At 43.3% G+C, this 13,386-nt stretch overlaps 1 protein-coding gene across 5 annotated transcripts in view; it reads left to right on the top strand.

Annotated features, from left to right (window-relative positions):
* The window catches only part of SLC30A4 (solute carrier family 30 member 4), a 583,377-nt gene extending 570,283 nt beyond the window's left edge, over nt 1-13,094 (top strand). For all 5 annotated transcript variants that reach the window (XM_044077632.1, XM_044077630.1, XM_044077629.1 and 2 more), the window contains exon 8: nt 12,266-13,094. In XM_044077632.1, coding sequence (XP_043933567.1) covers nt 12,266-12,417 — 152 coding nt within the window. In that variant the 3' untranslated portion in view covers nt 12,418-13,094. The remainder of the gene's footprint in view (nt 1-12,265) is intronic.
* Nucleotides 13,095-13,386: the final 292 nt, after the last annotated feature.

Here is a 13,386-nt window from a genome sequence, read left to right as displayed (position 1 = left end):
ACATCTCCTTGGTATCTAAATTTTGTGTTAGAGAAGCTAACACTTTCTCCGTTTTTGAACCAGCTAATCTTACTGTGCAAAACAGTTTAACTGATTGCTCTGACCTCTGCAAGAAGGGTATCTGAATTCCAAGCTCTTACAGCAAGTCAGCCCCTACCTCATTTTTCACAAGGACAGTGTTTCTTTGAAAACTAATCCTTTTTTGTGCCTAAAGTGGAATCCAAGTTTACTGTAAGCCAAACTATTCATCTTCCCATTTTCTTTCCTGAACCTAAAAATGACAGAGAGGATAATCCATACCTTGGATGTCCACAGACCGCTCCAGTACTATTGTGACAGAACTAAATCTTTCAGAGCTTCAACTCCATTTTTCGTGTCTTGTAAAGTAGGGACAACCTGTGTCAAAACAGTCCATTTCCAAATGGTTGTGTCTAAGGCTAACCTTTTGTTATACTCACAATGCCAAATTTATTCCAGACTGAGTCAAAGCCGTTTCTACAAGTACCTTGGCTTCTTCTATGGCTTTTTGGGAAGGTTTGGATTCTAGAAGTATTCTAAAAGCTGTTGGTTCTCTGTACCTACTTTTACAAAGCATTATAAACTTGATTTTTTTCTAGGTCTAGATCGTGCTTTGCTAGGAACATTCCCCTGGGACTCCTGGACCCTTCTCCTTCCACCTCCCAAATATAGTTAGCTGTGGAACTCTACCCATATAGCTAAGGCAAAAGCAGCAGTGATCAGTATGAAGAACATAGTACAGTTGTGTAAACTGAATTTATCACAGTAGTAGGTGTTCTGAGTAAAGTTAAGTTGGTGACAGAAACATCTTTCTGTGGTTTCCACTGATTTTTTTTTTAATATGGTAAAAAAATACTGGGAAAAAAGTTTGCTAAGTAGTTGACTGTACTCATTCCCTAACAAAATAATATACTGGTAAAAGGGGAAATAGGTATGAGATTATAAGTTTTTGTTTTTAAACTTTCTACACTTAAACTGTGGCTACAGAGCCATGCAGAAAGTGCATGCTAGTGACTTCTAGGGGAAACAAAAATTGTCACAGGTTGGACATCCAAATAGTGTTATTTAAAGAGTTGACATATTTTTCTTAAAAGTCAATATTTTGTCAGTTTTGGATTTTTGTCATTTTTTTGTTGTTCTTCGGGTCAAGCAGAACTGGAGGAAGTACAGAGACCATCTGGAACTCCTGACCTTAGATCATCGACTTGCTATGCATGTTTGATGTTGGGCAAATAGGGCATAAGAGTAGTACAGGGGAACATAATGCTTTTTACAGTGGAAAATGTTTTTTACGCTCTACAAATTTTGGGTTAGTTTAAAAAATGTACATGATTGGCCTGTATGAGGAAGATTTTTGTTGATTTTTTTTTTTTTGCATGTGATCTTGAAACAAAATTTATCAGAGCTTTGTAAACCTGCTGCTAAAATCTTTCTTTCAATGCCTCTGCACAGTTAATTGCTACATTAGGTTAAGCTCGTCAGTTGCTAAGAAAATAATGAGTGTTGGTAAACAAGAATGTTTACTAAAGATGATTGTATTAAGAACCGTTTTGTATATTGTTCATAGGTAGGTACTAGGCTATCGGCCCAAGGACCTAAGTAAGCCTAGCCAGTAAGGTTCCCTGGCTTACCCCACCCAAGAAAGTGAATTTCTTGTGCCCCTGTCGATCAGAGCTACAGAAATGATCCCTGGGGTGTATTTCCTATTTCCCATCCACTCATCAAGATTTTTCTTGAAGAGTGCTGATGAGGAACTTTGCTTGACATAGATGGGTAGCTTGTTCCAGAGTATAGGAAGTCTCTGGGAAATGAATCTATCCCTCCAGCATGTGCTGTTTATTGTGTTGACAAGGTTTAGGTCCCTAGAGTGTGTAGCTCGGGGGGATTGGGATTTCTTTAGGTGTAGCATGCCCAACAGCTCTGGGTTTAACATGGCTTTATATGTTAGGCAGAGATCTCCTCGGAGTAGGCGATATGCTACCGAGTAACGCTGGAGTTTTTTGAGATGGTCAGTGTAGGGCATCTGTTTGAGGCCAGTAATCCTCTTTGTGAGGTACTTCTCTGGCCTTTCCATCTGCTGCAGATGTCTTGTGAGGTATATTCCAAAAGGGGTGTTGTAGTCTATAATGGGTCTAATGATTGCCGAGTTGAGGGGTACAATGACCTCTTTTTTTCCTGGATGAGAACCCTTTTGTGATGGTGTGTGCCACATAGAAGGATTTCCTGACTACTGTGGGGATGTGATTATCAAAGGAGAGACTTCTGTCCACCTGGGTCCCAAGGTCGCATCACATATTCGGCAGTAAGTAGACTGCCGTTTATGTGGTAGTTCATGGATACAGAGATTTTACCAAAGGGGATGACAATGAACTTTTTGACATTGAGTTTGAGGCCATGCTTCTGATACAAGGCATCTGCCTCAGTGAGGCCCTTCTGTATGATGTTCACATCATTTGGGGACTCTACTATGGCTCCTAGTTTTGCAGTCATCTGCGAACTTCCTTAGCCAGAGGCTTTCTGTGTTAGCCTGTACTTCAGAGAAGTAGATACCAAACAGGAGATGTCCCAGGGCTGAACTCTGTGGTACTCCACTTATCATTGGTTTAAAGTAAGATTTGGAGTCTGAAACTTTTACAGTGTGGGTTCTGTCAGTGAGCCATTTGGCAACCCATCCTGTGACGTAGGGATTTATACGTAGTTTAGTGAGTTTAGCTATAATTCCAGAATGGGGGATGGTGTCAAAAGCCTTGGCGAGGTCAAGATAGGCTGTGTGAACCACTTTACCCTTGTCTACAGCTTTGATGACTGCCTCAAAGAGGTTGATCAGGTTCAGAAGGCATGATCTGCCTTTCACAAACCCGAACTGGGTGGGGTCCAGAGTTTGAAGGTTACCAATGTCGTTGTTTGAGTTCCATGATGATATGTTCCATGGCCTTGCAGACCAGGCTCGTCAGGCTAATAGGGTGATAGTTCCCAGGATCAGTGGTGGCTCCCCCTTTGTGCAGTGGGGTAACTGTTGCTGTGCACCATTCATTGGGCACAAAGCCTGATGTGAGACTATGATTGAACGTGGTGCTTAGGTGGAGAAGCCAGTTCATTCTGAAGTTTGTGTAAAACGCAGCCTGGGATGTTGTCCGATCCCATGAATGCTGTGTTTTTGGTTTTAAAGAGTTCAGCTTTTACCTGCATTAATGTGATTGCAGAGATTCTGCATTCTTCCTGTATAGATATGAGCCCTTTAGGGGGTGAGAGGGGGGGTAAAGTTAACACTGAACCCATCTGCAAGGATGTTGGCAATATCAGTTGGTTCTGTAACTCAGACCAGATCTGGGTGTTGCCATTGAGATTCTTGACATAGCTATAGAATGCTTTGTGGTTGCCCTAGGAATCAGTGATGATTTTGTTTTCGTAGCTAGCTTTGGAGGATCTTATAAGGGATCTCAGCTTCTTATTGAGGCTGACAAGGGAGCTCCTCCACTCATGGGATTTTACTCTCTTGCAACAGTTTCTTCCTTCTGTTGAAGAGTTTGTTTATGGCAGGGGACCACCAGATTGGCTTCCTTTTTTTGGAGGATAGCGTCTTGGTTCTGTTTGGGATGGCATGATCCATGCACTCGTGTAAGTGCTTATAGAGTGCATTTGTGTGGGATTCAGCAGTTGTAACTGTATTGTCCATGTGCATGGGTGTCATGAAGTTTGCCACTTCTGTCATAAGCATGAAGTTGGCTTTGGAGAAATTTTTTTGCCGTGGTTTCCTTAATGGTGGTGGGGGCGGGATGCGGATATCTAGAGTGATTAGCTTATGGTCGGCTCTGACCAATGAGGAGTTGACTTCAGGTTGACTTTAGGTGTGGAACACCGGTCACTCATGTTGGTAATGACTAGGTCTAGGATATTGTTGCCCGTGGTGGGTGTGTGGATAAGTTGATCCAGGGCATTGGAATTTATGAATTCCAGAAGGCGTTGAGTGAAGGAGTTGGTACATGAGTAGTTTTCCCACTTAATGGTGGGGTAGTTGAAATCGGCCATTATTAGGGTGTTTGAACCCTAATATTTTCCAGTATATCAAGAAGAGAGGAGTGGGAATCCTGGGGCATGATGGGGGATCTGTAGCAAGCTATAATTTGGATTGCAGTTTTGCCCAGAGTTAGTTGCACTTAGATAACCTCGGGTGCATTATGCTGTGCAACTAACCTGGAGGTGTGGATATCCTTAATGAATATGGACACACCTCCACCTTTGGTGTTCTGGTCCAGGTTAGATGGCCAAAAAGTGTGGTATGAGTTGTAGCCTGGTAATGCAGGGTTGCTCTGTAGAGCCTTGAAAGTACAGTTTTGTACCTACCATAAATGTAGATGTTAGAGTGCTAATACAGCTGCAGTCATAACAGATGGGTTCTCCTGCCGTCAGGCGGGTCCTCGGTTGGCCGAATTCCAAAGTCTAGGTCCGGCGTCGGTTGTCGTCACTTCTTCCCTGACGTCAGTGCGACAGGGGTATAAAAGAACCAGCCGACGCCATTTTCTTCAGTTTTTCTTGCCCCAGATGTCAGGTGCCCCCCAGAAGGAAGGCAATACATAAATTTGTGTAATAAAGCAATGTCATATAATCAAAATACATTAGTTGCAAGCAAATACACCATGAAAGAATACCCCAGTCAGGTTGTATGAGGAGGTGTTAGCCAATAGGCCTGTCCCAAGAGGGGAAGGAGGGAGGGAAACCTGGACTGCAGCTGTGTTAGCAGTCTAACATCTACATTTATGGTAGGTACAAAACTGTACTATGTTCATCGTGCATACAGCTGCAGTCATAACAGATGGGTAGAATCCCAAAGCTAAGAAAGGGGTGGTAGGCACTAGTTGGAACTAGGAGGAGCCAGGATGCCCTGCAAGACTGCAGTGGCAAAGTCTGCTCTAGTTTCGGAGTATAATGGTAGGTGGTAGTGCTTGGAGAAGGTATGCACAGAACTCCCAAGTGGCTGCTTCCAAAATATCTTTGGTAGGAATTCCTCTGAGGAAAGCTGCAGAGGTAGATGTGGCCCTTGTGGAGTGAGATCTGATGCCTGCAGGTACAGTTTTGCCATGAAAAGAGTAACAAAAGCGTATGCAGTGGGCTATCCATTTTGAGATTGTCTGTTTGGAAATAGGCTTCCCTTGAGCTCCTATAGCATAGGACACAAAGAGCTGTTCTGATTTTCTGAAAAGCTTTGTTCTGTCCAAATAATAACTCAGTTGTCTGTGGATGTCCAAGGAATGTAATAATCTCTCCCCTTTGTTTTGAGGATTAGGATAAAAGGTAGGTAAGTGTATAGCCTGATTCAAAGCTACCCTGGATACCACTTTTGGCATAAAGGACGGGTTGGTTCATAAGGAAACTCTGTCCTGATGGAAGATGATAAAAGGCTGCACAGCCATGAGGGCTTGTAGTTCTGAAACCCTACGAGCTGAAGTAATAGCCAGAAGGAAAGCTGTTCTCCATGACAAATATTGCAAATCTGTTGAGGCAGCTGGCTCAAAAGGAGGCAAGGTCAGCTTTTCTAGTATGAAATTGAGGTCCCAAGCAGGTATTGGTTGTTTCCTTGGGGGTTTTATATTCTTAGCCCCTCTGAGGAACTGTCTTAAGAGGGGGTGAGAGAATAAAGGTGGATCAGTGTTGTATTCTGCAGAAATGGCTGAGGCATGGATTTTGATGGAGGAGAATGAAAGTCCACTGCTTAGCAGCTCAGCTAGATACTGTAGTATTTGAGGTAAATTCAGTTTTCCAGGATTCTGGCCTTTTTTCTCATTCCAGGCACAAAACCGCTTCCATTTTGTGGCGTAGGCTTTTCTAGTAGACTGCCTTCTGGCCTCCAAAATGACATCCTGCACCTCCTTGGAGAGTAGGGTCTGTTGTGATGTTAAGGGATCTTCCATGCGGCCAGATTGAGTGTTTTCAGCTGACTGTGAAGAGTTTTGAAGCTGTGCTGAGTTAGAAGAAGAGGTATTAGAGGTAGGGTCCATGGTGGGGAATGCGTCAGGCTCCTCAGGAGTGGGTACCAGTGTTGTCTTGGCCAGTCTGGAGCAATGAGAATCATCTTTGGTCTGTCTGCTCTGGCTTTTAATAGCACTTTGGGCAGCAGAGGAAGAGGTGGAAAGGCATAAACTGTCATTGTTGTCCAACTGAAAGAGAGAGCGTCCACTCTCCAGGCCTTTGGATGAAAAGTCCTTGAGCAGAATTTTGTCAATTGGTGATTTTTGTGGGAGGCAAAGAGATCTATGTCTAGTCTTCCCCATGCTTGAATTATTTCTGTAAAAACTTGAGGATGCAACTTCCATTCGTGTGGATCTGTCACATTTCTGCTTAGGTTGTCTGCCAGCGTGTTTTCCTTGCCTGGCAGGTACTGTGCTTGAAGCTCGATTTTTAGTTCTAGAGCCCTGTTCCAAAGTGACATGGCCAGTCTGCATAGGGGGTATGAATGGGTTCCTCCCTGTTTATGTACCACATTACTGTCGTGTTGTCTGTCCTTATCAATAGTTGTCCTGGATGCAGAAGGTCTTTGAAAGCTATAATAGCATTTATTACTGCTAGCATTTCCTTTTGATTGATGTGAAGGTGCTTTTCTTTTTGGGACCATTTGCCCTGAATGCACCGATTTGTCATGTGCGCCCCCCAGGCGTAATCCGAGGCATCTGTTGTGATGACTTGATTTGCTTGAGGCTTGTTGAATGGGAGACCTTTGTTTGCCTGGCATGCTTGAGCCCACCACATAAATTCCTTTTGAAGACATGGAATTAGTGGTATTATTGTTTCCAGGCTGTGGCTGTGTTGAGACCATAGGTTTTTCTGGTACCATTAAAGTTTCCTCATATACAGCTTTGCACATGGGATTAGTAAGATGCAAGATGCCATGAATCCCAGAGCCTGCAGGATTTTCCTTGCAGTAAGCCTGGTGCAATTTGCTAGTGTTCTGAAGTAATGAGTTAGTTGCCCCTGCTTCTCTGGCGTGAGGTAGGCCATCTGGGTGTTTGTGTCCAAGTTGGCACCCAGGAAAATTATTTTCCGAGAGGGTATTAGCCTTGATTTCTTTTTGTTGACTGTGTATCCCAGAGAATTCAACAACATTATTACATAAGCCAGATGTTTCAGAAGAATGCGCTTGCTGTCCGCTTGGATCAGGCAGTCGTCCAAATAGGGGTATATTTGTATCCCTTGAGTTCTGCAGTAGGCAATTACTGATGCCAGGCATTTTGTGAATACTCTGGGCACAGTAGATAAGCCAAAGGGCAATGCAGAGAATTGATAATGGGTTGAACCTGCAAGAAATCTGAGGTATCTTCTGCAATTTTGTCTGATTGGGACATGCAGGTATGCCTCCTTGAGGTCCAATGTTACCAGCCAAGACTCCTTGCCCAGCATGGGAAGAAGCTGCTGTAGAGTGAGCATCTTGAATTTTGGTACGAGTAGAAATGTGTTTAGGATGGATAGGTCCAAAATAGGTCTCCAATCTTTTCCCTTCCTTGGTACCAGGAATAGTCTGGAATAAAAACCTTGACCCTGTTCGTGCGTAGCTTTCATGTCTGTGATATCTGAAATTAGTCTTTGTGCCTCTGCCCTTTGATTGTGTGGCAGGTTTGGCATGCCTCTCATTTTTGGAAGGGTGTGAAAATGGAATCTGTAGCCTCTATTTATAATGTCCAAGATCCATTTGTCTTTGGTGACAATATGCCAATTTTTTGAAAATAATGCCAGTTTTCCGCCTAATGGTGCTGCCATTTGAGTCTTGCTTGGCATGCAAAGGGGAAAGTCATTGGGCTTGCTTTCTGAATGGTTGCGAGTTATCCTCACCACCTCTTTGCATAGGAGCTTGCCATTGTCTGCCTCTAAAAGATCATTGGGATTGCCCTCTGCCCCTCGGGCGCCTGTATCTACCTCTTTGGGGTCTGTCCGAGGCTGGAAAGGACCAATTTTTGGAAGGCCAGTTTCTACTGAAACGTGGGGGTTGTACCTGTAGAAAATCTTTCACTGTTTGCATTAATTTAGCCTTTTCCTCCATTTTCCTTAATACCTCCTCAGCATTAGCACCAAATAATACATCCTTTTGTAGAGGGGCATCTAGTAATTTAGCTTTGACATGATCTGGTAAGGTTTGTTCCTTGAGCCAGGCATGCCTACGTATCACTGATCCTGTAACAGCAGCTCTACATGAGGCTTCTAGAGCATCAAAACCACATTGTAAGGTATGTTTACCCACTTGTTCTGCACTATGCATCAAATCCTGCAACTCCTTCAAGTCTGGTTGTTCAGGTTGTGACATTTTACTTCTCAGTTGTGATAAAAACTGTTGGTACTTTAGCATATGGAACTGACAGTTTAATGCCCTCATGGTTAAGGTGGCCGAGGTATATACCTTTTTTCCCCACCTTTCTAAGGATCTGGAATCTCTCTCGGAAGGTAATGGATTTTTTGCAGTGGAGGCCTTAATTCCCTTGGGTCCCTGTGAGATAGTTTCTGGGTCAGCAGCATGGCTTTTGTATAGAAATTGATGCGAGTCAGGAACTCTGTAGTACCTGTCAGGCTTGACTGGAGCTGGAGGTAGAGAATCCGGGTTAAGGCAGGCCTCCGAGTACACATCATCTAGTATGTCCAAGACAGGAGGTATAGCTAGAGGCCTGTGCTGAGGTAGCAAGAGAAATTCCCTAAGCCTTTTCTTGGAATCTGAATAATCTTGGCCTTCCCAGTGGAAGTATTCCCTTAAGGTATGCAAAGTTTCCCCAAATGAGTAATCCTCTGGGGGGGAGACAGGGGGAATGGACTCCTCAGCATCAGAATCTTCAAAAGGGGAGTAAGAATGTTCCTGTTCATCAGAGTGCTCTGAAATAATGGAGCCCTGATCAGAGGAGGGGGATTCTTCCTCCACTCTGGGCCTTTTGTCCGGGGGGGGGGTTTGAGAACCCCTGATAAGAGTAATCAAATCCTCAGCCATTTTAAGCATCTGTTTTTTAGGCATGGGACCCGTAGATGGGCCCTGTGTAGCTTGTCTTTTAGACTGCATGGCTGCTTTAGACTTAGTGTAAGCCTTGATGGAAAAAGAAGAGGAAGGTCTGAAGACACCTTGAGAGGAAGGTAGACCTGTCCACATTTTGAGATTCACCCCCAAGAGTGGCTTCGGTATCTGTAGTAGGAGTGTGGGCCGAGGAGCCTGCGACCTCGGGCACAGGAGACACCGCCAATGTAGTGTCGTCGGTAGTCAGGGGCTGCGTAGGCGCCTCGCTGAGAACCGGACCACGTGGAGTCGACTTTGGCGTGGTGTCGGTAGAGGCCGCGGACCTCGTGTGTCAGTCCTTGTCTTTGCGTTTTTTAGACAAAACTGGAGTCAGAGTATCCGACGACATAATATAGTTAAATTTTTTGCCAAAATAATGCTGGGCGAACTCCGCCCGACGCTTAATAGTGCGTTTGTTGAAGGTAGCACAAAAGCGACAGACCGAGACGTCGTGGTCTGGGCCTAAACGAGGAATACAGAGGGAATGGAAATCCTTATGCGGTATTTGCTTCCCACATGAAATACAATTATTAACTTTGTCTGACATCGGTCTGAGGCAAGAAAAGTTTCCCCACCGGGGTACTTAGCTTTCAAGAAGACTTCGGTTGCAAAATTTTTCGTAATTTCAGGAGCTGGCTGACCGGCACTTGCGAACTGCTTCTGCTTCGGGCACCGCGCGGCAAGAAAGACTGAAGAAAATGGCATCGGCTGGTTCTTTTATACCCCTGTCGCACTGATGTCAGGGAAGAAGCGACGACAACCGACGCCGGACCTAGACTTTGGAATTCGGCCGACCGAGGACCCACCTGACGGCAGGAGAACCCATCTGTTATGACTGCAGCTGTATGCACGATGAACATCCAGGTCTCAGTCACTGCACAGATGTCGATGTTCTCCATTTTAAGGAGTGCCTTGAGTGAGTGCATTTTGAGATTTAGACTTCTAGCATCGAGTAGCATTACCCTCAGTTTTTGCTTGCCTGTTCCTGTTACGGTGGTGAGTTTGTCATTTGAACCTTGCCTAAAAAAGGCACTATAGAGGCGGGAAGACCCTTAGCCAGTATCCGGAATCCCATGGGCGACAGGTGCAGGCCATCTCTGCCAAAACATCGTGGTCTGTCGACCATGTCGTCCCAGGCAGACAGATACTGGATCCCCTTTGAATGACACCAGAAGTTTAGCCAAATGTTGAAGTCAGTAATTTTGTCTTTGTACTGCAGTATCATTCTGGGCGATGGCAGGGTGCTACTCAAGGCTAGGGTCATACCTGCCTGGGCTACAAGATCAGAGCGCTTTTCCATGTTTCTTTTCATGTAGTCCAGGGAGGTATGTCTCTGGTCGTTCACACCAACATGGACAATGACAGAGTGAGTCATATTTGTACTTGTTGTGGAGTGACCTGAGTGTGTGGGTTATGTGGTGGATCCTGGCACGTGACAGGCAGCTGACAGTAACCTTCTTGTTTAGCCTGGTGAGTGGAACATCAGTATATGACTAGCGTGTTGGGTACATTGTTTTCCCTTATGGGCTGTGGTTTATTGGCACACTGAGTCTGTGGGCTGTGTGTCATTTGGGTTGTGTTGGGGGGGTGGAGGTTACTTGCGTTTCTGCTTTGGAGCTCTCTGTTGCTTGAGCAGATTATTATTGAGAGCCTCCATGAATGTTTTTGTGTTTCTATGTGTGGATTTTGGTGGTGTAGGTTTAGTGGGACTATGTGATGAGTGTGGTGTGGTGCAAGTGTTTACCTTCTCCTCTTGACTGTCAAGTTCAGTCTTGGTTGGAGAGAGCTTTACCTCCAGTTTGGCTAGATAAGTGCATCTCTCACAGGTTGTGGTGTTGGGTGGTAGGAGGAGAGGTTGTCTGTGTACATGAGGCAATTGGTACATTGCCCCAAGATGCCCAGATTCATCAGGAGAGAACACTGGGATTTGACCCTTGGACATGCCTGAATAAAAAAACACTTTTGTCTAGTCAAGTGAGGAATGTGAGTATAAGAGCTGTTTTTCTCTAAGCAAGTGAGGAAAGTAAGTACAAAAATGTTTTTCCCCTAGGTAAAGAGGAAGGTTGAGTGCTGTCGTAATTTGTAGCTTATTTAGTGCTTAACAGCAAGTTATGAACAAGTGCTGAGCATGAATAAGCAAATTCAAGTGCTAAAACTAAGAATCTGTACCTGAATCTTGTGGTAGATAGGCTACCCTAGTGCTTACCACTCCCACTGATAAGCTAGAAGGCTTCCCCTCCAACACAGGAAGGCTTTGGGGGCTCAGAAGCTTACAAACAGTCCTGGTTACAGCAAATCTGTATCTGGACTAGACATGTTACAAGAAAGGCAGGAAACAAGCTTAGAATTATTTTTTTTTTTTGGAAAGTGGAAAGGGAGAAAGGAGAAACAGAAGATACTTCAAAATTAAGGACCTAAGTGGCTTGCCCTTCACAGATCTTCTCTCTGTATTAGGTAGAATGAGCTAGTGGCACTAGACTGGAATAGAACTGAACAGATGGGACTGGTAGGGGTGTCTGAAGTCAAAATATGATCTCACTGTACTCTGTTGAGTGAGCAGATGAGATAGGCACAGAAGGAGTGTTCAAACACAAATTTACAGGAGGGGTGGGCAATTTCAAAGCCACCAAGATTAATACCAGAACAAGAACAGGGAGGGAGCGTGGGAAACTAACTGCAGAGAGAGAGAGACCACAGTATGCTATGAAACAAATAGAAAAATAAATAACTACAAAGAGAGAGAGAGCATAATATTCAATGAAACAAGTAGACAGAAAAATAAAATGCAGTACAATCTTTAACTCTGCAAGTTTGTACTTAACTCGGCTAGTAATGCAGTTGATTGTAGTTATGTAGCAGAAGCCAAACAACTCCAATATTGAGCAGTAAGAAAACTTTGTATGTTATATATATGTTACTTTGGTATTAACATGTGCTACAGAAAGATGTGTTATTCTGAAAAGTAAGTAAAAGTTTAAAAACATCTGACAGTATCAGTGTTTAATAACTGTGTATTGCCCATTTCCAAGCATGTTACTTGGAAGATGGTTTGCTTTCAGCTTTGGTTTGACCCTAGATTATACAATATTACTAGTGACAGCTACTGTAAAATGGGTTGTTGCTTCCTTAGCAAAAGGTGTGTTCATGAACAAGGAATCACTGTGTTAAGTATTTTGCGGTTCATCTTAAATATTTGCATTCTAAGTTGTTATGCTTTTGTTTTCTCAGCTCCAGGGAGTTCATCCAAGTGGGAGGAAGTGCAATCCAAAGCCAGGCATTTGCTGCAGAGCATTAATGGAATGTGTCATTGCACTGTACAAGTTCAGAGCTGCAAACATGCTATAGACTTATGCACCAAATGCCAGGATTCTGTTATTTAATGTCAGAAGTGTGACAAATATGTGCAATCATTTTCCAATTACTTGGATGAAAAATAAAATGGCAAAGAATGATAGTCCATACTTTGAATACAGTGAAACCAAAGGATTGTGATCATATTTATGCAGGTGATAGAATGTGGGCTGATGGCTACTAAAATGTACCCAAGTACTTGATTGACGACCAGTTTCATGTAATTGTTTTCTGATATTATTAGCACTTGTAGGAGGGCTTGTCATATTTCTTTGAACTGTTCTTCCATAGGATTAGAAACATTTTCTGCACACATTTAAGGCATGCAACTTATTTAACATTCACATATAATACAGTAAATTATATTTCATTTAATTTTTGGTGAGCAAAGGAAGACTTCCCGTATAACTTTTGTTGAAGACCATCTTCTGTTTACTATAGCCTGTTTGTGTCTGGAATCTTGGGGGTAGCAATATTGTCTAGTACAGAAGTGCTTGTCAAATGGACAGGGTCACAGCTAAATGTTTTTTGCAGTAAGTTTGTGACGTGAAAAATTGTATTGATGTTTGCAGTTTACCCTTTTTTGGATGGTTCCACGTTCTTGATACGACTGGATTGACATCTGACTGACAACTTTTTAGTATTGTAAAAAGAACATAAAGTAAAATTCATTCAGTTTTATTTATTAAAACAGCACTTGAACAAACATTTGTTCTGTCTAGCATTTCATTAGATTCATAAATTTAACCGAATTGCATATGAGAAGAGATAATGACAAGCTGATAAGATGCCTGTGATTTGTGCCTTTCTTACAGACCTTGAAAGCCAGATGGGGCATTGATCCTAGGAAGTGTGGAACTCCTAGTAGCCACCTTCTAAATAGAAAAAATATAAACGAAGGAAGCGCAGAAGGAGGGAATAATGGACGAAAACAGCAGTATTAATAGTAGTCTTATCTAGCCTTAATACAGCCTGTCCAGTAACAATATTATGCAACT

This window comes from Protopterus annectens, chromosome 7.part0 (assembly GCF_019279795.1).
Source record: "Protopterus annectens isolate FY-2018-M chromosome 7.part0, PAN1.0, whole genome shotgun sequence".
Lineage (NCBI taxonomy): Eukaryota > Metazoa > Chordata > Ceratodontiformes > Protopteridae > Protopterus > Protopterus annectens.
The sequence above is the reverse complement of the archived record's forward strand: the minus strand, read 5'-3'. Positions and strand labels throughout refer to the sequence as shown.